The sequence below is a fragment of the Acomys minous genome, assembly GCF_964271855.1.
Source record: "Acomys minous genome assembly, chromosome: 6".
NCBI lineage: Eukaryota > Metazoa > Chordata > Mammalia > Rodentia > Muridae > Acomys > Acomys minous.
This window is the reverse complement of record NC_140487.1, coordinates 96,560,222-96,586,405: the sequence shown is the minus strand read 5'-3', so window position 1 is coordinate 96,586,405 and position 26,184 is coordinate 96,560,222. Positions and strand designations below refer to the sequence as shown.

At 45.0% G+C, this 26,184-nt stretch overlaps 1 protein-coding gene across 1 annotated transcript; it reads left to right on the top strand.

Moving 5' to 3' along the window:
- The first annotated feature begins 101 nt into the window (after nucleotides 1–101).
- Nucleotides 102–20,648, top strand: YBX1 (Y-box binding protein 1). The gene is made up of 8 exons (XM_084787410.1): nucleotides 102–401; nucleotides 822–885; nucleotides 12,489–12,522; nucleotides 14,525–14,614; nucleotides 14,977–15,279; nucleotides 16,030–16,112; nucleotides 19,368–19,633; nucleotides 20,255–20,648. Exons 1-7 carry the CDS (start codon nucleotides 242–244, stop codon nucleotides 19,600–19,602), a joined length of 969 nt encoding a protein of 322 aa, XP_084643536.1. The 5' UTR covers nucleotides 102–241; the 3' UTR covers nucleotides 19,603–19,633; nucleotides 20,255–20,648.
- The last annotated feature ends 5,536 nt before the right edge of the window (nucleotides 20,649–26,184 follow it).

Genomic DNA, 26,184 nt, shown 5'->3' with positions numbered 1-26,184 from the left:
GGGCGGTGGGTCAGGTGGTGAGATTGACCGCGACACCGGCTAATGAGAGAGGACGAGGGCGGGTCCATCGCGGGGCTTATCCCGCCCGTCCCGCCATTCTCGCTAGTTCGATCGGTAGCGGGAGCGGAGAGCGGACCCCAGAGAGCCCTGAGAGCCCCACCGCCGCCGCCGGCCTAGTCACCATCACACCCGGGAGGAGCCGCAGCCGTCGCCGCCGGCCCCAGTCACCACCACCGCAACCATGAGCAGCGAGGCCGAGACCCAGCAGCCGCCCGCCGCCCCCGCCGCCGCCCTCAGCGCCGCCGACACCAAGCCCGGCTCCACGGGCAGCGGCGCGGTTAGTGGCGGCCCGGGCGGCCTCACATCGGCGGCGCCCGCCGGCGGGGACAAGAAGGTCATCGGTGAGCGCCAGAAAGGGACCGGGGGTGGGGCCGCGGGGCCGGACCGTTAGGCGACGCGGCCCGAGCCACCGACTGCGCGGCCGCCCCTCCCCCCCCCCCCCGCCCGCCCGGAGGCCCGCGGCGCGCGCACGCCGGTCTCCCGCCGCTGCTCGGGCCGCTGCCGCCCCTCCCCCGCGCCCACCCGCCCACCGGGGCCCTCGTGCTCGGGTGGGGGGGGTCGCCGCCTACGCAGCCGAAGCGGCGCGGGCTGCTTTCCCGGCCCTCACGTGCTCGCCGCCCGGGCGCACACCCACCTCGGACCCGCGCAACCCGGGCGCACCCACGTGTGCGGCGAGGGCGGCGGCCGGGGCCTGCGGCCGGATCCTGGACCGACTTCCAGGGCCAGCTGGTGATTGGACGTTGTTGTGCTTTGTTTTCCAGCAACGAAGGTTTTGGGAACAGTAAAATGGTTCAATGTAAGGAACGGATACGGTTTCATCAACAGGTGAGAGATGCCGGGCCCGCCTCCTGCATGGGCAATCTCTGGGGCCAGTGCCACCACGGGCCTGACAGGGGAGGGAGGGAGGTTAGGACCTTGCTGTTTCTTCCTTGGCTAACCGGATCCGTGGGCCCTGCTGCTTGCTTTGTTTTGCCGTGAAATACCAATCTTGAACTAGCCTTAAAGCTCTGGCACAAAGCAAGCAGGTCAAGGCAAGGCGCTGCGCGCGAGCCATGCCTTAACAGTTACCTTGCATCAAACTGAGGCATCTCCAGGCTAAGCACGTTTTTAACCTTGACATCCTTTTCTGCTCGGTTGAAATTGCTATGTGAGAATATGACCCACTAATTAACATACAGGTGATTTTTTTTTCACCTTATTAACCTCTCGGGGGGAAACGTGATTTGACATGTCAAGTGCCTGAGATGGTATCTGTGCTGTAAGGTTTGGTTGCCTTTGTTTAGACCACTGAAATATGCGGTCCATTTGGCCCCTTATCACATTTTCTACAGATCTCCTTTAGCCAAAGACGGCTCTCATTTGTCCAAAGTGCAAGAAAAATCTTTGAAAGGAAATGGTTCTTCCTCAATTTTTATTTCTCCTACTTCCTTGTTAGGGAATCATGCTGATCAAATCAATTTTTGTTAAGCTTTAGCTGTAGCTTATTGGAGTGGCCTTAAGTCCTTGAGAACTTAACCTTGATTGTATTTGGCTTAGAGTTGTAAACTACATCTTTATAGATCCATAGAATGGTTTGTAGCCCGAGGTGGTAAGCGCAGGCAGTTGTTCAAGATGGCTGCCAAGGCTAGTGCAGTTGCATGGGTGTAGAGCACCGCGAGTGCCAGCAGCAATCCTGGCCGTACAGCTGTGAGACTTGGCGCCATTTCAGCATTTTCTCTCTTACATGCTTGCTTAGAAGGCGTTAAATAAGTAGATGGTGAAAAAGAACGCTTAAGAGTGACATAGAGTGCTTCTGAAGTGGACACTACTACCAAATGGACAGTTAGGCTTTTAAGTGTAACCGAGTGATTAAACACAAAAAACAAAACGTTCATTGAACCGCACACTGTTGTGGAAATACTTAAGCAAAAGCGATTACAATCACTTAATGATCTGTTCTCTACAGTTGCAATTAGAGGGAAACATTTTGTTTTTCCAGACTAGGATTTCTACTGTCATAGGCTGTTTGCTTTCCTGACCAGTGCTACATTTTCTGTTTTGTTCAGTGGGTTACTAGTGAGCAAAGAAAATGCAATGCTTTGCTGCTTGTGTGTGGTTGGTTTCCTGTGACTTTTAAACTGATCATTGTTGGTGCTTTGGTTGAGATTTCCATCCTAACAGTCCTAGGTGATGCTAGAACAGTGTGCCCTACCTTCCAATGGACAGTTTTAAGCCTAGGTTCATTGTAGCTAGCTCTCCCTCCTTGGCAGCCTTTCCAGTTGGGTAAATTGTCATTTTGTATGCATTTAATAAATTTTAGCATTTGCCTATGCTTACAGCGTTTGTTGAAGCAGTTTTTATCTGAGATGAGTGTACTGCAGTTGTGTTATGTTGTGCACAGATTACAGTCATTTGGCCGAGTCCTGCGTCCTTAGTATCAGCTTAGTTGGTCATCCTTCTGGGCAAGTTAAATGTAATTGGCTTTTGATGATTCCTTGTTAGACTATCTTAACCTCAATTACTGATTTAACTGGCTACGTGTGCTTTGTTTCTCAGCCCACTATTATATTAGTGCTGTTCTTTTTTAATGAGATACACTGTAAAGTCTAGTTCCAGTGAATGAACAGACGTGTATCCTAGTTAGGAAAAGTATAGAAAACCAAATGCTGGGCCGGGTGGTGGTGGTGCACGCCTTTAATTCCAGCACTCGGAAGGCAGAGGCAGGCGGATCGCTGTGAGTTCGAGGCCAGCCTGGTCTACAAAGTGAGTCCAGGACAGCCAAGGCTACACAGAGAAACCCTGTCTCAAAAAACCAAATTTTAAAAAAAAGAAAAGAAAACCAAATGCTGGACACACTTGACTGCAGAGGTGGTCAGCCCTGTCAAATGGAAGATAGGTATTTGGAGTGCATTGTGGATTCTGGATTCTAGGTTCTTTAGATATTTTCTTTTTGTGCCTTTAAGGAGGTGCTTGTTGCAGCCTAAATTACATCTTGGTCAGAATTCTTTGTCCTAAGGCTTTTTATTTTTTAAATGCTGTTTTTAATTTTCAAATAAAGGGGTTGGGCATGTAACTCCACTGTTACAGAGTGTTTGTCTAGTGTGCCTAAAACCCTAGGGTTGACCTGTAGCACTGCATAAAAGAGCATAGTGATGAGTGCATGTAATCCCAGGAGGCAGGAGATCAGCAGTCATGCTTTGCTCTACTATTTGTGTGAGTTTAAGGACAACCTGGATTACATATCAGGCCTCCCCCTCTGGAAGAAATTAAATAATGCCTGGGTGGAGGTGCACACCTCTAATCCAGCAGTCAGACAGAGGAGTGAAGTGGTTAAGGCTCCAGAGACCCTGTCTCAAAAACACAAGCAAAATAGAAACCATAGAGCTTGTTGTTGTTGTTGTTGTTGTTGTTGTTTGAGGGAGTTTTTCTTTGTGTAACAGCTCTGGCTGTCCTGGAACTCACTCTGTAAACTCAAACCTCTGTAGGCCTCAAACTCAGAGATCCACCTGCTTCTGCCTGCCAAATGCTGGGATTAAAGGCATGCCTCGCCACCGCCCAGCCCCGTAGAGCTTTTAGTTTGTTAGAGACATTATAATCTAGGGATTCAAAGAAAATTATTTGTTTTATCCCTTTGAAAAGCATGTAACTTAGTTGTTTGCATCCTTCCCCCACATTACTATTCCAGGTTATTAGATGTAGAGAGTGGCCCATACTCCTGAAACGCTTGTTAGGAGATAAGCATGCATCAAGAACATTTCCTCAGAGGAATGTGTGGCAGTAGTTAGGGGGTGGGGTTGTGGCTCAGTGTTAGAATTTAAAATTACAGAGCTGTTCCCTTTACGTGGGACATCCTTCTTTTTATCTCTGTTTCTTTTCTTTCAACCACAGTCTGTTACTTAAGTTTACATGCGTGTTTGTATGAGGGCTTGCCTGCGCTACAAGCACTTGTGTGTGCAGGACAGAAGACAGGCTGCATCTGAATTTCACATGGGTTCTAGGGAGTCAGACTCTGTATGAGACCCGGCTTCTCTGTAGCCTTGGCTATCCTGGACTTGCTTTGTGGATGAAGTTGGCCTCACAAGAGATCCCCCTGCCTCCGCCTCCCCAGTGCTGTGATTAAAGGCGTGCGACACCACTGCCTGGCCAGACTCTGTTGTTGGGTTTTACAGCAAGTGCTTTTTTTCCAGCCAAGCCATCTGCCTGGCCCATGTACATAGTCCCTTTTGTTGCTGTTTTGTGTTTTGTTTTGTTTTGTTTTAGATTTATGTATTATTTATATACAGTGTTCTGCCTGCATGTACACGCCAGAAGAGGGCATCAGATCTCATTATAGATGGTTGTGAGCTACCATGTGGTTGATGGGAATTGAACTCAGGACCTCTGGAAGAGCCGCTAGTGCTCTTAAACCATGGAGCCATCTCTCCAGCCCTTGTTTGTATTTTCAAGACAGAGTTTCTCTTTGGAAGAACAGACAGGGCTCTTAACCTCTGAGCCATCTCTCCAGCCCCTAGGCCTTTCTTTTTAACTCCTGTTCTGAAGAGCTTGCTTTATGACCTTATTTAGAGCTTGCTGCTACCAGGGTTAGTCTTCCTTTGGAGGTCCTCCCCTTGGGTCTGTGTCTATAACTAGTGGCTGCAGTAACAATAATATGACTAGCATTTATTAGGGTCTGTGGTAAGGTGGTTAAGATGATCTATCTATAAGCCGGGAGTGGTGGCTCATGCCTTTAATCCCAGCACTCAAGAGGCTGGATAGCTGTGAGTTTGGGGCCAGCCTGGTATACAAAGCAAGTCCAGGCCAACCAAGGCTACACAGAGAAACCCTGTCTCAACCCTACCCCCATAACCCCAGTGATCTATCTAATTGACTTAACATAAAAGTCTTTGAGACTTTGGTGCTATTCCTCAGAAACACAGGTCTGAGTGATTTGTCCCATAAAAACAGGAAGTATTAGAGGCAGTATTTGAACTTAACTATTCTGGACTATTTGTTCAACAATTGCTGTGTTATATGAAATCCCTGAAAAATGGACCCTAGCCGCCTTCTGTTTGGAGGTTGTCCACATAGTTACAGATAATTTCTTACCGGGTGACTATTAGCTATTTAAAGATTTCGTGTGATGTACACTGGAGGTTTTGTTTCTGACTCCATTCCTCAGGGTGACGGGTTGGTGACCTTTTACTGTGTTTCCTAAAGTCCGGAGCAGCCACAGGTTCTAGTTAGTATGTAAGTTGGCTTGGCTTTGCAAACTAAAGAGTTTGCTTACTACCCTATACTGAGATTGAGGTGCAGTTGAGGATTAAAGAAAAAAAACACTGGACCTCCTAGGTCTTTTTGTTGGTTATTGGGTTAATAATGGGTCTGAACCAGGCAGCGATGGTGTGCGCCTTTAATCCCAGCGGGCAGAGGCAGGCGGATGGATCGCTGTGAGTTCGAGGCCAGCATGGTCTACAAAGTGAGTCCAGGACAGCCAAGGCTACACAGAGAAACCCTATCTCAGAAACAAACAAAAAAAGAAAATGGATGTTTGTTTGTGGTGGGTTTGTGTTTTTTAAGATTTATTCATTTATTACATACACAGTGCTCTGCTTGCATGTACACGTGCTCACCAAAAGAGGGCATCAGATCTCATTGTAGATGGTTGTGAGCTACCATGTGGTTGCTGGGAATTGAACTCAGGACCTCTGGAAGAGCAGCTAGTGCTCTTAAACCATGGAGCCATCTCTCCAGCCCTTGTTTATATTTTCAAGACAGAGTTTCTCTTAATAGCCCTGACTGTCCTGGATTCTTTGTGGACCAAGCTGGCCTTGAACTGATCTGCTGGGATTACAGGCATATATGCCAGGACCTGGCTAGAAAATGGGTCTTTTAAGGAGAGTTACTGAGGTAACTCCACCTGGTATCATCGTGGTTGGTTGGTCAGGTTTTTCAAGAGACAGGGTTTCTCTGGCTGTCCTGTAACTCGGATCTGCCTGCTGCCTCTGGGATCAAAGGTGTGTACCACCACACCTGGCTTGGTAGGTGGGGGAGGTTTGGGGTGTGCTTTTTACGACTCGGGTGAGGATTTGATCTGGCAGGGTAGGCAGGTGTCTTGATCTCCGTACTCTATAGTCCCCAACAGGACCAGATGTGGCTCATTCAGTGATATAAGAAAGCCTACCTGGGCACAGCCATGAAGACCAAAGGGGGAAAGTAGTGGTTGGGGTCTAGCTCATCAAGAACAGCAAGAAAGGAGCTAGAGAGATGGCTCAGTGGTTAAGAGCACCGACTGCTCTTCCAGAGGACCCGGGTTCAATTCCCAGCACCCACATGGCAGTTCACAGCTGTCTGTGACTCCAGTTCCAGAGGATATGACACCCTGCAAAACACCAAAGCATACAAAAAAAGACAGAGAGCAGCAAGAAAATCCCAGGTGTTTGCCCAGTCATTGTTGTTTGAGCCTCCCTGAGTGAAAAATGAAGCTCTGGATGCTGGGTTTAGTCAGAAGAATCATGCAATGTTGGTATTCCTAGAGTCTCTCTTGGCCTGTCGGAGGGCGAGAAGGAAAGACCAAAAGCCTAAATATTGATGGTAGCAATACATTTTTATATTCCAAGAAAAAAATAGCTGAGAAGTTTTTGAGGGTTGGGGGAGGGGTGAGAATGGGATTGTGACAGTGGCTTCTCTGTATAACCCTGGCTATTGTGGAACACCTGCTTTGTAGACCAGGCTAGCCTCGAACTCAGATCCAAGAGCTGGGATTAAAAGATGAGCCACCACACCTGGCTTGCTGAGTCTATTGTATAATACTGCCATGCCTGAAGTACTTTTGGTTTTCCAGGCAGGGTTTCTCTGTGTGTAGCCTTGGCTGTCCTGGACTCGCTTTGTAGACCAGGCTGGCCTCAAACTCACAAAGCGCTGCCTGCCTCTGCTTCCCAAGTGCTGGGATTAAAGGTGTGCGCCACTACTGCCTGGCAACTTGAAGTACTTTAATACAGTGTTCCTGGTTTTTAAAAAAAGGGCGGGGGGGGGGGGGGGGGAAGCCGGGCGTTGTGGCGCACGCCTTTAATCCCAGCACTCGGGAGGCAGAGGCGGGCGGATCGCTGTGAGTTCGAGGCCAGCCTGGTCTACAAAGTGAGTCCAGGACGGCCAAGGCTAACACAGAGAGACCTTGTCTCGAAAAAAACAAAAAAAGGGGGGGAGGACCTTTTTGCAGACTGGAAAGGTTTTGACAAATCTCTTGGGCTTTTTTTAAAATCTATTTATTTAATGTATGGTGCTCTGCCTGCTTTTACCCCTACAGGATCACATTATAGATGGTTGTGAGCCACCCTATGGTTGTTGGGAATTGAACTCATGACCTGGAAGAGCAGTCAGTGCTCTTAACCGCTGAGCCAACTCTCCTGCCCCTCTGTTGGGCTTTTAAAATCACCCTAGTTGTTTCCGTCTCAGAAATGTCTTGATGTGTATATTAAAATTGGCTTGCACAAGAAGGCCTGAGGACTACTTGACAGTGAGTGTTTTAAGGAAGGGACATGCCAAAGGTTGAATGCTGGGACCCTTGAGACAAGCCTCAAACGCAAAAGACCCACCAGCCTCTCTCCCTGAGTGGTAGGACTAAAGGCATGCACCACCACTGCCCAGCTGTGAGCTACCTGTTACTGACCACCCATCTTTTTGTTTTTGTTTTTTTGTTAGCCTTGGCTGTCCTGGATCAGGACCCTTCCTTGAACTCAACATCATTCTGTCTGCCTCTGCCTCCCGAGGCTTGCACCACCACGCCCAGCCCCTGACCACCCATTTTTAAGATGATGGAAGTCAGCTGGGCTTGGTATCACACCTGTAATCCCAGCACTCTGGGAGGCAAAGGCAGGCAAAGTTTGAGGACAGCCTGGTCTACAAAGGGAGTCCAGGACAGCCAACGTTGGACAAACCCTGTCTTGAAAAACCAAAAAGAGAGAGAAGGTGGAAGAAGTCAGCTACTCCCTCAGTCACTAAGTTAGAACAGAATCCTCATCCTGTTGAGGTTCTTTCTCTTTCTGCCAAGTAAAATCATTTGCTCCTAAAGTGCCCCAGAAGACACAGGGAGTATATTAACCCTCTGTTTCCTGACGCTGAGACTGTAGTTGGAGGTAAGGGCCTTCAGGCTTGTCTAAACCCTTGGGAGCATCTACAGTCATGCCTGAGAACAAATAAGAAGTTAAGAGGGATTTGTGATTTTAGGGCAAGCTTCAGGGCTTGGAAATTGATGTTAGTAGTTTTAATAGAATGTAGAATGTTTTGTTGTGAATAAACTTATGGTATATCTTACTTAAGGCACTAATGTGTGTTAGTAAGGAAGTACTTCATAAATATTTTGTCAATCCCCAGCACCATGATGGATGATTTCTTTGAGAGGGTTCAATATTTTTTGTTTGTCATTTTGTTCCTGTTAAGGTTGCTTTTAACTTTAAGAAGTTGGTCTGCGTAGATTGAATAAAAATAGTAATTTTAGAGAGCTAGCATTTGAATGATAGGCATCCAATACATGATTTAGAGGTTTAGTAAACACTTAGTATATTGCTGTGTAGGAATGAGATGGGGAAGCTGTGTTTGTCCTCCTTGACCTACATCAAGAAAGCATGTGGGGTTCTTGTTACTGCTAGTCATCCTGCAATTGGAAGAGACATGTTTTAATCTGCCTCTGAAGGTAAGATGTGGGCTGTAGATAAGAGCACTTCCTAGCACCTTGTAACTCCTGGCTTCCTCAGCTAGGTACCTGTACACACCTGGCATTTGCATGGCTAGCAGACAAACAAATAACCTTAATTAAAAGGTTTCTGAAATTTATTTTAAGGTAAAAATGTAAGAATATTTTTGAAAATACAATGCAGTAAAGACCAGAGCCCCCCCGAAGTCAGAATTCAATCTTGTGAACAAATGACCATGTGATATTTCAGTTCCCTGCTTTGAAAGGTTGGTAGGGACCATGATACTCCTTTGACAGAATTGTGAGGGTTGAATGGTATATTTGAAACACCTAGTATAATGTTTACAAGTTAGTCTTCAGTAATACAGGCTGCTGTGTATATTTGCACCACATGTTTGCCTGGTCCCCACAGCCCATAAGGACGTTGAATCTCCTGGAACTGGAGTGGCAGGTGTTGGGATCCAAATCTGGTTCTGGCAAGAGCAAGTGTTCTTAGCTACTGAGCCATCTCTGCAGCTCCTATAGTGTTTTCTTTCCCTCAGTCTTTTATTATTTACTTACTGGTTTTTCGAGACAGGGTTTCTCTGTGTAGCCTTGGCTGTCCTAGACTCACTTTGTAGACCAGGCTGGCTTCAAACTCAAAGCAGTCCGCCTGCCTCTGCCTCAGGAGTGCTGGGATTAAAAGCATGTGCCACCATGCCTGCCCACTCAGTCCTTTTATTAAGTTGTAACTACATTGATTTAGTGTGTTCAAACGGATGCTATTTTAGCTTGGATGAAAATGTATTTTAGGAACTGTCAGTCTTCTTCCCTGATATCTGCAAACACTTGGATATCATTCTACTAGTAGGCTGGTCTAGTCACTGCTACTAGCTGCTGTGTTTGTGGTTGGGTTTCCATATCTCTGTGCATCCACAAAATAATAATGTTCTTAGGAAATGCTGTCTGACTGCCAGCATTATCCTATTTTTAAAAGCTGTCCTAACTAGATACATAACAGTTTATATAACCCAGAAGTAAGTTGTACATAACTTTATTGTGAATAGAAAATACCCTTTGTGAATGCTGAATTTAATGGATACTCTTGGTTTTTTTTGTTTTTTGTTTTTTGTTTTTGACAGACCCCCTCTGTGTAGCTCTGGCTGTCCTCAAACTCTGTAGTCTTTTTTGTTTTTCTTGTTTTTGTTTTTGTTTTCCAAGACAGTGTTTCTCTGTGTAGCCTTGGCTGTCCTGGACTCACTCTGTAGACCAGGTTGGCCTCGAACCCACAGCGATCTCCCGAGTGCTGGGATTAAAGGCTTTTGCCACCACGCCCGGCTTCACTCTGTTGTCTTAGCTGACCTCAGATTCAGAGATCTGCCTCCCAAGTGATGGGGTTAAAGGTTTATACCATTATACCAAGCTCATTCATTATTATATTGCATTTATTTACTAGGGGGTGTGAAAACATTTGGAGGTCAGGGGACAACTTGCAGAAGTTATCCTTGTGTGGGAGGGATCCACTTCACATGGTCAGGCTTTTCAAGTAAGCACCTTAACTTGATGAACCATCTTACTGCCCCTGTCAGTTTAAATAAAGCATATTAAAACAGCAACTATTAGGTGATACACACCTTTAATCCCAGTACTTGAGAGGCAGGCAGATCTCTGGGTCTTGAGTTGAGGCCTGCCTGGTCTACTTTTTGGGTTTTTAAGACGGGTTTCTCTCTGTAGCATTGATTGTCATGAATTTGCTTTGTAGACCAGGCTGACCTAGAACTCAGAGATCCACCTGCCTCTGCCTCTGCCTCCCAAGTGCTGGGATTAAAGGAGTGGGCCACCACACCCAGCTCTTTGGTTTTGTTTTTCTGAGATAGGGTTTCTTCGTGTAGCCTTGCCTGTTCTGAACTGCTTTGTAGACCAGGTTGGCCTCAAACTCACAGCAGTTATCTACCTCTGCCTCCTAGGTGCTGGAATTAAAGACATGTATCACCATGCCGGACACTTTTTTTTTTAAAGATAGGGTAGCCTTGACTGTCATGAACTTGCTTTGTGTAGACCAGGCTGGCCTTGAACTGAACTCAGAGCAGCCCGCCTGCCTCCAACTCCCAGAGTGCTGGGATTACAGGTGTGTGCCTGAGCCTGGCTCTGGTCTACATATTGGGACTATATCTAAACATATAAACAATTGCCTCCTGAGTGCTGGAATTAAAGGCCTTAGACTGCAAACTTAATTAAATAAGCAAAAATAAGTTTAAGGCTCACATACTGCCTTTGCTTAGTGTAAAACTATTATGATTGGGGTGGGGGTGGGGCGCATGTTTGAGATGGTGTCTATATATAAGTCCTGGCTGTTTTGGAAGTCACAGATTGAGGCCAGCTTGGTCTGTAGCGCAAATTCCAGGACACTTAAGGCTGCACAGAGAAACCTTTCCTCAAAAAAATTTTTTATTATTTATTTCTAAATGAAACCAACAATGAGATTTGCAAATTGTTCTGTTCCAGCAAATCAATTATGTTGTGATAATGGAGCTGTTATTTTTCTGTTCAATATTGAAGTCCTTTTGAATGAATTCTTTGGTGCTTACTTTGCTTCTTAACAGTATACCAATGGCATCTTTGGTTATTAAATACTAAAATATCAGTATTTTGAACTAATACTGAGCCATTTCTCTGGCTTACTAGTAGTGAAGAGAGGGGAATGGATCATTAAAGGTGAAAAAAATTTCTCCAAGTGGTTCTTTAGGTTCCTAATGAATTCTCACTTTCATTTCCAATTGTCTCAGTTTCCTCCTTTGTTGCCCCAAGAAAGATAGCCTAAATAACCTCATTAGGCGGTCCTTTAGTGTTAAGACTTGGCCACTTCCTCTCTGTTGAACTTTGAACTAACTTGCTGGGCTCTGCTTATTTAGATGTCCTTACAATCAACCACTGCATTTTATGCAGCAGTTTTATCACACTATATTCTTCTAATGAAGGACTTTGTCTAGTTTCCTAGTAAATCCCTGTAGCTAATCCACTCAACACCGGAAGCTGAGGCACAACTCAGAAACTCAAGATCAGGCTGGGCTTGAGACTATCAAAAAATAAAGCTTTGCTCCATATCTATTTGTTGGCAATTTCACTTTCTGTTAAGGATTGTTGATGTCTGAAAAGACGTGTGGAAGGAGGGATGTGTGCTATTAGAAACAGTTAGGTACAAGTCGGTGTGCACAGTTTCCTCATCTGTGTTTTCTGAGGGGTGTGCGTGTTACCTTGGAGTTTGGAGGTTAGAAATGGTGAGGAGGAAGTGAGAGTGACTACTGTTGGTAATACTGGTCTATAGATAAAGGCATGTGCCGGGCTGTTGTTAATGTTTAACAGGGTAAGGAGTAGGAGTGCTGCGTGCTGCTTGTCACTTCTATACTTTGAATTATGGCTCATTTTGTTAACCCTGCCTTAGCCATGTTTGTTACCTTCTTACAGGTACTGAGTGGGTTTATCACTGTTTCTAGCCCTTCAGTCTTTAAAACAGTTCATGTAGCTTGTGCTTTCACTGTCTCTCCCCTTCCCCCGCCACCCCCCACCCCCACCCCTGCTGATAGTGAAGAGGGTAAGCTAATCACTAAATATGTGAAAATTCATTTCTCTAAGGTTCCTAATGTTGTTGCCCTGCCCACACTCAAACGTTAAAAGACAGATGATTTTCTGCTTAATCCTAGGCAGCTAGGGCATCTCTGGGGAAATTGGGGCATCCAGTTGTCTTGGGCAGTGAAACGTGCTTTCAGGGTTTTCACTTGCTGATCTTGGTTGTGTCTTGCAGGAATGACACCAAGGAAGACGTATTTGTACACCAGGTGAGTGCTCTTGTAGAGCTCCGCACTATTGGCTAAGCCTGTAAGAAGAAACGGGTGGATGTGCTCTCAGTTGTGGTTCTTTGCTAGAGGTTAAGTCCAAGGACTTCTTTAGTTCCTGCAGCTGAAGAAGTAATGCCGTGACTAGAGTGTAGGGTGAAGCATTGCTCTAGAGAATGCACTTAATTTTAAAAGGTTTTGATTAGGATTTCATTAAGACTTTAAAATATTGAATCTGTTCAATAGATGGCACTCAGTTTTCATACCTAGTTTCAGACAGATAACCACTACAAGTCTAAACTTGAATAATGTTACTATAAATACACAGAAACACTGGCAAGACATTTCCAGGTCTGCCTTTGGTAAGGACGAATCTTTATGGAACAGAGCCACAAAATAGTTGCCTCAAGAAAATAGGAAGCTAGCATTGTGCAGGATAAGGCAGGTCTTTCATCCTAAAGCATTTTTAGAATAGTGGTGTGTTCTGTTTTCACCTTTTAGAGTTGGCTGGAAACTGAAATCCTCACTGGTAATTAAACATTAAGTGGAAAGCATCACAACACAGTTGTGATTGGTCAGGAAATAACTAATTTGCTGTCAATGGTTTTTGGGAGAAAACAGAAAGTACATACTGGACACTGATCAGCTTTTAACTGGGACTGTTGTGCCCACTTATTATTTTAAGAATTTTCAACCACCTTTTTTTTTTTTTTTTTTTTTAACTCATCAGAGATCAGAAGACAGAATCTGTTTCTGTGCTCACCACTGTTCAGATAGCTAAGAGCTTGGGTTACAGCATTCTCCTTAAGGGAGAGGTGGTTAACCCGGTTAACCTGTTTCTGTTACATGTTGAAAACAAGCAGATTTAACAGGCAGGCAATGAGACTCACTACTCTTACTGCCATTGACAGCCATGAAAGATTGGAGGGGGCTAAAGATAAATACTGATGTGTTTGGGGATTTTAATGCATACGTCTGCTATCTCCTATGACTGCAAATAATTGAGAGTTGGCTATATATAAAAGGTATGAAACTATACAGGAGTTCAGATGACAGATGAGCTCAATTATATCACTCAACTCACCCAGTCTTAATTATCCCACAAAGTGTCACCAATATGCTTTTGTATTTATTTTACAAGTGGCTTCAACATGGAGTTGTTCTTGGGACTTGGCTGGGCAGCTCAGGTTGTGTGGTGTATCGAGTACTGGAGCTTAAATTGGCCTCACATTTGTTGGTCGTCCTGCCTCCTCTGGAATAGAAATGCATGAGTGAACGTGCAATGCACACTGCTGTGATGTGGATGAACGTGGGATTTGGAGTCCCAAGACCTAGGTTTAGAAAAGTTCTCCTGCCACTTAATAACGTTGTCGCCTTGGACACTTGGTATTTAAGCCCTATATATAATTAAGACTTAACTGGTTCCTAGGAACGTAATGAATTAATAACCAACAGTCCCATGTATATGTGTGTATATATTATAGAAATACAAAGAGTGGTGTAGACACACCTGAAATGCATTCCATGGAAGTGTACAGGCAGGCCGGAAGGGATTTGGTTGACATTTGTAATTGAGTTTGATACTGTAAAGGGACAATAGTTGGTCATGGTCAGCGTTGAAGCATGTAAAAAAGCTCGCCTGTCCTCTCAGCTGACTGTGTTAGCTTCTACTGCTAAGTGCAGTCTTTGGGGGATAGATGGAGCCTTTATTTTGTTCCAAGTTTATATGTGATGCTTTTCCAAAAAGCATCTTACACATTGTGGTGTCTGTTTTGAGTATTAAACTATTTTAGTTTTGTAAATAGTGGTAAAGTAAGATTGGAGTCTTTCTGTTGAGATTGGGAGTAACAATTGTCCCTGCTTTCTTAAATTATTGACAGTTTGGTCTTACGAAAAGCAAATATTAAGTGTATATCCAAGCTAAATGATATTGACGCTGGTACGTTTTACATGAAAAAGCACATTCTTCTCCTCTGTTAATCTATTTTTGGAATGATGTTACTAGACTGCCATAAAGAAGAATAACCCCAGGAAGTACCTTCGCAGTGTAGGAGATGGAGAGACTGTGGAGTTTGATGTTGTTGAAGGAGAAAAGGTGAGGATGCTTTTTGTGTAAAGGTTTGACTTCGGTATGGAAATCATGTGGAGAGCTCATCCCTTAGGTTGGTGGCTCTAACTGGACGGATGATGTGTTCTGGTGACCACACGGAACACAGGTGCATCAAGCCTAATGTGCTGGCTGCAGTTAGAGAGCATCTCTTGAGAACAGTGATGAGCTGATGATTTGGTCATTCTTATGCACCCATTGCCCGTGCAGAAGACCCCTCCATTTTGTTTTTTCTTGGGTTGTTGTTGTGTGTGTTTTGTTTGTTTTTGTTTTCCCCTCCCCAGCTTGTGTGAAATTTATTGAATATCTGCATTTCCTTTGTTATTGTCAATCAATAATGACTTTTGTAGGGTGCGGAGGCAGCAAATGTTACAGGCCCTGGTGGAGTTCCAGTTCAAGGCAGTAAATACGCAGCAGACCGTAACCATTATAGACGCTATCCACGTCGTAGGGGTCCTCCACGCAATTACCAGCAAAACTACCAGAATAGTGAGAGTGGGGAAAAGAATGAGGGATCGGAAAGTGCTCCTGAAGGCCAGGCCCAACAGCGCCGGCCCTATCGTAGGCGAAGGTTCCCACCTTACTACATGCGGAGACCCTATGGGCGTCGACCACAGTATTCCAACCCGCCTGTGCAAGGAGAAGTGATGGAGGTAAGTGCCAAAAGAGCAATTTTGTGTTGTCTTGGAAGTCAGACCTAGGGCCCTGAGTATCCTAGGTAGATGGTGAGTGAGAGGCTGCCCTCCATTCCTATAACAGATTGTTTAGTTTTTTGGTTTGTTTTTTAAGGATTTACTTAATTGTGTATATAAATAAGCACTCTATCTGCATGTACACCTGCAGGCCAGAAGAGGGCATCAGATCACATTATAGATGGTTGTGAGCCACCATGTGGTTGCTGGGAATTGAACTCAGGATGTGGACAGACAGCCAATATTCTTAACCTCTGAGTCACCTCTCCAGTCCCAAAAGATTGTATCTCAATATCGCCTGGTAATTTTCTCCTACATCAGCCTGTTACCCACAGAGTGCACTTTCAATTGTGAAGTAACACTGGGCTTGTTTATGGTGTGATCCTAATTATAACATTTCTTGCACTCAAAGAGTTTGACTTGGGGCAGTGGCGGTGCGTGCCTTTAACCCCTGCACTCTGGAGGCAGGGGCAAGCAGAAGTCTTAAGTTTGATGTTGGGAGGGAGACCCTGTCTCAAACAAAAGTTTGAATTTGCGGCCAGGCATGGTGGCACATGCCTTTAATTCCAGCAGGTGGATTTCTGTGAGTTGGAGAACAGCCAAGACTATAAGAGAAGCTGTCTCAAAAAACAAACCAAAAAAAAGTTTGAATTTGCCAGATTGGGATTTTGTTATTAATGAAATAGACTTTAATTTCTGGTGTCTTTTCAGGGTGCTGACAACCAGGGTGCAGGAGAGCAAGGTAGACCAGTGAGACAGAATATGTATCGGGGTTACAGACCGCGATTCCGCAGGTATGGTCCATCATAAACTGTTGTGTTCTTCAGCCAGATGTTAGGCTTTCCAGCGGTGTGCTGCTTGGTCTTTTGTGGGTTAAGACTTAACATTCTCTTACACTGAGTGTGATGCTGAAGTGAGTAATCTTTGCCAAAGTATTCTTTGCAGTCTTTGGCACTGCTTTGGTTTTGTTTTGTTTTTCGAGATAGGGTCTCTCTGTGTAGCCTTGGCTGTCCTTGAACTCACAGCGATCCAAGTGCTGAGATGAAAGGCATGCACCACCACGCCTGGCTTGGCACTGCTTTGTAAAACAACTTGTTTTAAAGTTGTGTAGTTGAGATCTGTTTTGGGGGGGTGTTTTGGACCCCCCCCCCCATTATTTTAAAGGAAAAGTTCCCATCCTTGAAAAAGTAAGTAATTCAGATGAGCCGGGTGTGTTGGTACATGCCTGTAATCCCAGCACTCACAGAGACAGAGGCAGGTGGATCACTGTGAGCCTGGTCTACAAAGCAGTCCAAGACAGCCAAGGAAGGCTACACAGAGGAACCTTATTTAGAAAGAAAAAAGTCTATCCAAATGGCAGTATCTAAAGCATGCCACTTAGGAGAGAAGAAAGGGAAAGGTGATCTTGCAAGCACTGGGAGGTGTCCACTGCCCGTCACAGCGTACACAAGTCAACCCGAGCCCACGAAGAACCTGTCTACATAAGTATAGAGAGGCCGTGACCTGGGTATTTTAGGTGAAGGAACTACTGGGGTAATTGAGGAAAAGCTTCATGAGCACCATCTCTACTGAACTTTCAGGCAGTGTTGCTGATGGCATATTGCAATGAGATAGTTTCATTTGTGGTTGAAGGTTTAGGGGTTTAAAAACCCAGCATGTCCTCCATACATTTGGAGACTCTGCCTTAGTAGCCAGTTTCTCATCCCACCCTAGAATCTGGAGTTTGGAATTGAATCCCATCACCACTTGTCTGACAAGCACTCACCAGTGAGTATCATGACTTTTTTTCCTTCCCAGCTTTGTGAGTGTGGGGTATTTGTGTGTATGTCAACATTGGCTGTCTTTGTCATTTCTCTCGGTTTTGAACTGGATCTGGAGCTCGTTGGTTGAGCTAGACTGGCTGGCCAGGGAGCCCTTGGTTTCTGTCCCCGGCGCTGGTGTGTAGGCAGCACCATCCAGGTTTCTCTCTTGGGTCATACTGGTGATCTGAACACATTTGGTGGTGAGCACTTAACCATCTGAGCTGTCACAGCTCCTCCCCCTGGCTTTTTTGTTTGTTTTTTCTTTTTCCTTTTTTAATGTTTTATTAATTTATTCATATTACATTTGAATTTTTATCCCATCCGTTGCATCCTCCCATTCCTGTCTTCCTTCCATTTTCCCCTTACTCCCCTTCCCTATGACTGACTGAGGGGGACCCCTCCCCCTGTATATGCGCATAGGGTATCAATTCTCTTCTTGGTACCCTGCTATCCTTCCTCTGAGTGCAGGTGGAGAATGTCCTGTCCATTGGCTAGATCTGGGTAGGGGTTTGAAGTTTACTGCACATTGCCCTTGGCTGGTGCCATAGTTTGAGCAGGACCCCTGGGCCCAGATCCACTCATCATAATGTTTTACTTGTACGTTTCTATTACCCGCTGGGTCCTTCTATTTTCCCTTGCTTCTCTCACCTAGAGTCCCAATAGGAAGTCTGGTAAGCAAAGACTTTATGGGACATGCCCTTTGGGTTAGTGTCCAGATACAAGTATAAACCATTTGACTCTTTCTGCTTCTGGGTTAACTCACTCATTATGAACATTTCTAGTTCAATCCATCTGTCCACAAACTTAAGGAATTCCTTGTTTTTAATAGCTGAGTTGCCTGAGCTGCCAGCCTCAACTACCTGCCCTGGCCTCCTCAGTAACTAGGATAAAAGGCATGTATCATAGCACCTAACATGGCCAGGGTCTGTGAGCTTATTAATTACCCTGTGATGGTTTGATTTTATTTATTTATTATTTGGGGGAGGGGGTTGTTTTGTTTTCTTCTAGACAGGGTTTCCTCTATGTAACTCTGGCTGTCCAGAACTTGCTTTATAGACCAGACAGGGCTCGAACTCACAGAGGCACCTGCCTCTGCCTCCCAGGGTGATTTTATTTTGAGACAGTGTTTCACCTGGTAATTCTGACTGGCCCAGAACTCAAAAGAAATTGCCTCTTCCTCAGAGCTACAATAAAAAAGATGTGCACCACCACACCTGCTAATCCTATGTTTTTATTCATTTGTTTTGAGACAGTGTTGTAGCCTTTACTGTTCTGAAACTCTTCTGTAGGCCAAATTGTTTTCAAACTCAAAAGATACAGATCAATCTGCCTCTGCCTCCTGAGCGCTGGAATTAAAGGCATGTACCACCATGCCCAGCCTTGTACTGTGTTTTAGATTTATTTTATTTGAATGTTTTGCTTGCATGTGTGCCCCACACATGCTTGGTTGTCAGAGGCCAGGTCTCCTGGAACTGGTTAAGAACAGGTAGTTGTGGGGGCTGTGAAAACTTAACCACTAGACTATGTCAACAACCCCTGGTTGTATGATACTGATTTCTTCCTGTCCATTTGATGATGTTTTAATACTATACCCATTACCACAGTGTAAATATGAAGCATACTTTCATACCAGTCTATACATTAGTCTATAGGTGGCAACAACAGGATATTGTTCGTGTTTTTTTTGTTTTGTTTTGTTTTTCAAGACAGGGTTTCTCTGTGTAGCCTTGGCTGTCTTGGACTCACTTTGTAGACCAGGCTGGTCTTGAACTCACAACAATCCGCCTGCCTCTGCCTCCCCCGAGCACTGGGACTAAAGGCTTGTGCCACCATGCCCTGCTCTTTTGTGCTTTTTTAAACCTATTTCTCATTTTGGGGGCAGGAGGAGGGGTCAAGATAGGTTTCTCTTCTACAACAAGAGTCCAGGACAGCCAGGGCTCTATTACACAAAGAAAACCGCCCCCCCCCCAAAAATACAATAGAATTGTTGTTGGCAAGAAAATATATAGAGCCAAAAGATACCTTTGAGTGCCTGCACCAACATGCTTTGAACAGCAGACTTGGCTTAACTGGCCTTGGTTTATATGAATGAAACAGAGAACAAACTTCTCATGCACTTGGCTTTTGAGAGTAACTTATATTTTTGCTAAGCTATCTGAAAAACCACTTAAAGAAAATGGTCAGTGCAGCCAAATGCCAAGGAGAAGAGCTATTCCTGTTCCTGAGTTTATATAGTGTTCATTTCAGGGGCCCTCCTCGCCAAAGACAACCTAGAGAGGACGGCACTGAAGAGGACAAGGAAAATCAAGGAGATGAGACCCAAGGTCAGCAGCCACCTCAACGTCGGTATCGCCGCAACTTCAATTACCGACGTAGACGCCCAGAGAACCCTAAACCACAAGATGGCAAAGAGACAAAAGCAGCCGATCCACCAGCTGAGAATTCGTCCGCTCCCGAGGCTGAGCAGGGCGGGGCCGAGTAAATGCCGGCTTACCATCTCTACCATCATCCGGGTAAGTAGGCACCCTCTGGCCTCCACTACTGTGCTCAGTGCAAAAGAAACTCAGTCATAAAGACAGACAAGCCGTTTTATTATGGTGGTGTCCACTCTGATGCAAGCTAGACAAATGTCCCCCTTAGGTCAGTCGTCACCTTGTACCTTTTGACTGTGAGCTGCCTGCATTTCTGAATCAACTTTGAGATCTTAACAGAAAGCTAAGCAAAGTCTTGCTCCTTGTGCTCTGAAGACAGTGTTGTAAATTTTCAAGATTTGTAAAGTAGCCTTGCCCAGTGTAGTAGTGCCCACCTTTAATCTCAGCACTGAGGCAGAAGCCGCCAGATCTCAGAATTTGAAACCAGCTTAGAAATGACAGATCTGCCCCGCCTAGCTCACGTTTATGTTTCCTTTTGGTGAAAACTTAGCTCTGGCCCTGGGTTTGACGTTTTCTCCCCTTCTGTATACACTGGGTAGCAAAAGATGAACCACACGCATCCAGAGTCCACATCTGCTGTAAATAAGTCATCCTTGGGCTAAAGCAAATGAAATGGTTAGAATGTGACTGATGAGCCCCTACAAGTGTGGTCCACTATCTGAAGATTTGAGAGGATGGTAAATAAGAATCTTTTCTTTGCAGTTTGGTCATCCAACAAGAAGAAATGAATATGAAATTCCAGCAATAAGAAATGAACAAAGATTGGAGCTGAAGACCTGAAGTGCTTGCTTTTTGCCCGTTGACCAGATACACTAGAACTATCTGCATTATCTATGCAGCATGGGGTTTTTATTATTTTTACCTAAAGATGTCTCTTTTTGGTAATGACAAACGTGTTTTTTAAGGAAAAAAAAAAAGGCCTGGTTTTTCTCAATACACCTTTACTGGTTTTTAAATTGTTTCATATCTGGTCAAGTTGAGATTTTTAAGAACTTCATTTTTAATTTGTAATAAAAGTTTACAACTTGATTTTTTCAAAAAAGAAAAAAAAAGTCAACAAACTGCAAGCACCTGTTAATAAAGGTCTTAAATAATAGTATCTGTCTGATTTTGTCATAATTCAGTAATTTTCTCCCACGTTCAGGATCTAGAGTGAAGCAGTTTGCAAATAGGTAACACTAGAAATACCCAGGGAATAGGAACACTTCCTCAGGGTTCAAGTCTGTAGGTGCCTGATCTGACAGTTGGCCATCTTTAAGGCACAGTCGATTTGTCTGTGAGGAGCGCTGTAGAGTGACCTGAGTTGGGAACGTTCCTTTTGCTGCAAAGTAAAGGGTAGGGGAGTTTTGTTGAGCTGTGCAAGTCCCAAGTGGTGTTTCCCTCTAGAAAAGTGCCATAGAGTACACTGGCATTGCGCCTAAGAACTGCTGACAAGGGAGTAATGGCTGCTGTCGCTCTTTCAAGTTGTTAGAGCCATTGTTAGTACAAACTAATGAGAAATGATAGCTTCAGCTGTCGGCTTGTTAATGTAAAAACTTTGAGAGATGTGTTACTGTTGGCTCATAGCAGCCATAGTGATTTCTGAAAATAGTTATTGCCAAGAGTGTAGTGAAAAATTACTGGGAAGTTAATTACAAATGTGAGTGTATCAACCTTAGACAATATTAGTTAAATATTGAATGTGTGTGAGTGTTTGTGTTAAATCAGTTTTCTAGAGAGAGAAACAACCATGAGATGGATATACATGTATTAAAAAATTTATCAGAACATTTTTATATTAAAGTAGTAACAGCTGAGAGGCCTAGAATCATCAGTCTGATAACTACTCAGTCTTGAAGCCATGTGCCTCAGCAACTTGACCTGCCAAGAACCTGTTCGATCGCATGTCTTCAGTGGAAGCTTACAAGGTCTACTTCTGGCACCTGGGAAGGAATCCGCAAGGGGGCCTGAGAAAGGCTGGGAAGCCAGTTGTTCTCAGCAGTGGAAGTGACGAGGGGCTGAAAGATGAAGAATATACATCATGGGGCGGGGTGCCAACCCGGCTTTAGAGGAGTGGTCAGCTGAGGCATACTGATGGAAGTCGCATTTGTGACAGACACGTGACTAAAGTTCATAGTCATGGCTAGGGACATAACTGTGATGACTGGGAAAAAGATTTAATCTTAAAGGGAGCTCAGACTAAAATTAAGTGATAAGATTAAGAGTGTTGCTGTGGGCTGGCCGTGGTGGTATGCACCTTTAATCCCCAGCACTTAACAAAGGCAGGTAGATCTGGCCTGATCTGCAGAGTGAGAGCCAGGACAGCCAAGGCTGTCTCAGAAGGGGGAGGGGGTGGTGAGGGAGCTACCGTGCACATTAAGGAGGCTGCTAGTGAGGGCAGGCCTGCCTATTCATGCAGACTGCAGTTGGCTGAGGGATTGGGGTTGGTGCATTGAGTGGACAGGCAACTAACTTCCCGCAGCCTCTCATCTGTTGTATATTATTGCTTGTGACAAAACACCATGGCCAGACATGTTAGTAAGAAACAAAAGATGGGCTGGAGTAGTGGCTCAGAGGTTAAGAGCACTGACTGCTCTGTCAGAGGTCCCAGCAACCACATGGTGGCTCACAACCATCTATAATATGATCTAATACCCTCTTCTGGCCTGCAGGTGTACATGTAGGCAGAACACTATACATAATAAGCATTTAATTGTGCTTACAAAGTACCAACAGGTTAGAATAGACTACGGTTAAGTCTCACGATGTACACCAGGCTGGCCTTGGGCCTGCCTCTGCCTTTATACTACGACTATAAACATGAGCTCACATCAATCCACAAGGCAGATCAGAAACTCAATGGCTACAAGTCGAGCTATGAAAGCCCACTCTGCAGTGATAGTCTTTCTCCAGGCCACACCTAATCCCCAAACAGCCAACTGTCCTTCAGAGGCCCTAGGCAGCCTTTATCACACTCCCTATCCAGTGAGTGTGAGTTCCATGGACTTTGAAATGGCACATAAGTCACTCCACACTGTTGTGCCCAGGCCTCCACTGACACTTGTGTCATCTGTGTAAACTCTCTGATGCATGTTTCCACTTGAGAACATGAGCACAAGAGACCTAGCAGAGCCTGTGGCATTCCCTGGAGGCCAGGACTTACCTATAGCTCTAGACCAGCCAGAACTACATAGAGCCTTTCACACTTTGCAGAGCAGTATCCTACAGGAGATTTAATGTGCTCCATTTCTGTGCCCTGTTTGTTCCAGTTTCCTTTTCCTGGAACATGCTAGGCACCATCCCCACCTCGAGGCTTTCCTGTATTTCCTCTTGGCTGGAACAGTTCCTGCTGATAACCGAGTCTTTAAAACCTGTGGCTTAGGAAGGCCATCTCTAATGTGTTGGAAGAGTAGCAGCCTCTGCCCAAGCACAGCTCTCATGGGCTCCTGGATCCCTGCTCTGCGTCAGCTCCTGATAACACAGCCATCGCGGTCTACGGCTTTATTCTCCCCGTCTGTCCCTGCAGAAGGTAAGCTCCTTAAGTGCAGGAGGTTTTATGTTTTGCCTCCTGAGTTCAAGATGAAATATTGAATGTGTTGAAAGTGATTAACTGTTGAATAGGTTTGGCACTGGGGTGAGGTGAGGGCTGTAGCCTAAAGGGAAGATGAGTAAGATGGCTCTGTTTGGGCTGCTATTACATAGTACCATAGACTGGGAGGCCTTAAACTCCAGCTCTAAAGGCTGGCAAGTCCAAGGTCAATTTTAATCTTGTGGTATGGCTTACAGTCACGTCACAAGAAAAGTTACTACCTTCCTGCTGTGTCAACAAGGAATAGAGGAACCTCTCCCACTATGAGGGCCCCACCCTTATGACCTCATCCAAACCAAATGGCTTCCTGCTATGGGCCAAAAGGCTCATATATTGACAGACAGCTCTCTTGCCAATAGCACTGTTGGGAGGGAGGGAGGGAAAGATGTCTAGTGGAAGGTCACTTTACCAGGGGACAAGCCTTCAAAAGGACTCCAAGCCTCTCTTGTGTCTTAAGACTATGAGGTAAAACAGCTTTGCTCTATCATGTGCCTCTAATAAATAGGACAGGCTGCCTCACCGCAGGCCCAGAAGTAAGAGGAAGAGGGGCAAATGGTCATAAGCCTGAAAGGGCTGAAGGTGGCATGTAGGCTTCTGAATAGCTGGGCATTAAACCCCCAGGGTCTTAGGCTTGCGTCCCACTAAGCAAAGCACTCCACCAGTGCAGGTTTCAGGATTTCATTACTGAGAGTTCACTTGCCTCCCAGCATCTCCAAGCACGTTCATGTGCAGAGCTGGGGCTTCAACATGACCTTCAGGCCAGCCTCATCTCCAAAGTGGGTCTAGGACATCCAGGTCTACACAGAGAAACCCTGTCTCAAAAAATATGAGCAGAAAAAGTAGGAGAGAGGCTTCTGGGAAGATGAGCAGGAGCAGACAGAATCTGAGCAGCCAGAACTGCATGCCACTGAGAATTAACTTCTGTTACTCAAATTAAGGTGTTGTAAGTCACATGGAACCCCATAGGAACCACCAGAAAAATAGGTATAGCATAATACACAGGAGGAAATGGGGAGCAGGGGTTGTTTTGTTTTTTGAGACAGGGTCTCGCTGTGTTAGCTGTGGCTGTTGTGGACTCGCTTTGTAGTAGACTAGGCTGGCCTCGAACTCACAGTAATCCGCCTGCCTCTGCCTCCCGAGTTCTGGGATAAAAGGCGTGTACCAGCACGCCTGGCTTGGAAATGTGGGTTTTAATGTGCTGTCAAAACAGCTAGATGTAAAAGAAGACAGTGCAGGGAGTGAGCTTCAAATACATAGGAAAATAGCAAAAGAGTAAGTGCCGTCACCAGCAAGTACTTCGGGTGCCAAGAAGTAGGCTTAAAGTTTCCAATCATAATGATGAATAAAAACAGCAACCCAGTCAAATGCTGTGTACAATAGACTCATTAGATTTCATTTCATGAAAATGAGAGTGAAAGGATAGGAAGACATCATCACCAGCTAATCCCACAGATTAGCTGTGACAGAAATAACAGATCTGCACAAACTAAACACTGAAGAAGAAGCCAATCAAATGGCCTAATAAAACATCAGTTGCTATCCTCATTGCCGCATCAAAACACTTGACCCAAGCAACGTACAGAGGTTTTGGGCCTGACGGTCTTAGTTTGCTTTCCTCTACTGAGGTAAAACACTCACCAAAACCGGTGTGAGGAGAGAAGGGTTTATCTCACCTCAGAACTTACAGGCCATCGTGAAGGGAGGAAGTCAGGGCAGGAACGCTGCCCGCTGGCTGGTTTTTCACAGTGCCCACACTCAAGAAACAAAAACATAGGTGAATGCTCGTGTTTAGGTTGCTTTCTCCTTTTTATTCAGTCCAAGACCCCAGCCAGGTGAATGTTGCTGCTCACAGTTAAAATGGGTCTTCTTGCGGGGCATGGTGACCCAGGCCTTTAACCCCAGCACTCGGGAGGCAGAGGCAGGTGGATCGCTGTGAGTTCGAGGCCAGCCTGGTCTACAAAGTGAGTCCAGGACAGCCAAGGCTAACTGCCTCAAAAAAACAAAACAAAACAAAACAAAACCCTTCCTTCCTTGATTTACCTACTATAGATTGCAGATTTTATTGACAATATTAGCCACAAACTGAATAAACTGTTCTCGAAAGAAGAACTACAGCAGCTAACAAATGCTTGGGCATCCTTAGGTATCAGGGAAATGCTAATCTGCTTCAAGATTCCATTTCACCCTAATCAGAACAGCTACCAAGAAAATGAGTGACACTGGGTACAGTCACAAGATAAAGGCTGGTGGATCTCTGAATTCAAGGCCACCCTGGTCTACGTAGAGAGACCCTGTCTAAATAAATAGGGATAGAGGTGATATTTTAGCCTGATTGTGTGGTATCTTAAGATCTAATAGTTCGGATCTGAAGAGATGGCTCAGAGGTTAAGAGCACTGACTACTCCTCCAAAAGGTCCTGAGTTCAATTCCCAGCAGCCACGTGGTGGCTCACAACCCTCTATAATGTGCTCTAATGTCCTCTTCTGGCCTGCAGGTGTGCATGCAGGAAGAGCACTGTATACATAATTAGAAATAAATCTTTTTTTAAAAAAAAGATCTAATAGTTCTTCCATAAGTTTGGATTGTAATGTACAATTGTTATGTAAAAGGAGAAAACAAAACTATTCTAATTGAATAATAATTTTAAGATGTATTCTAAAGTTGCCTGGTGTTTTTAAAAACATTTTATTGTTATTTTGTGTGTGGGGTCAGGGGACAATATGTAGGAGCTGGTTTTCTTTTCTTTTTTTTTTTGTTTTTGTTTTTGTTTTTTGTTTTTTTTTTTTGAGACAGGGTTTCTCTATGTGGCCTTGGCTATCCTGGACTCCGCTTTGTAGACCAGGCTGACCTCAAACTCACAGCATTCCACTTGCCTCACCTCCTGACAGTACTTCACTTCTTTTTTTGTTTATTTGGGGTTGTTGGTTTGTTTTTTAAGACAGGGTCTCTCTGTAATAGCCTTAGCTGTCCTGGACTCGCTTTATAGACCAGGCTGGCCTCGAACTCACAGCGATCCGCCTGCCTCTGCCTCCTGAGTGCTGGGATTAAAGGCGTGCACCACCGT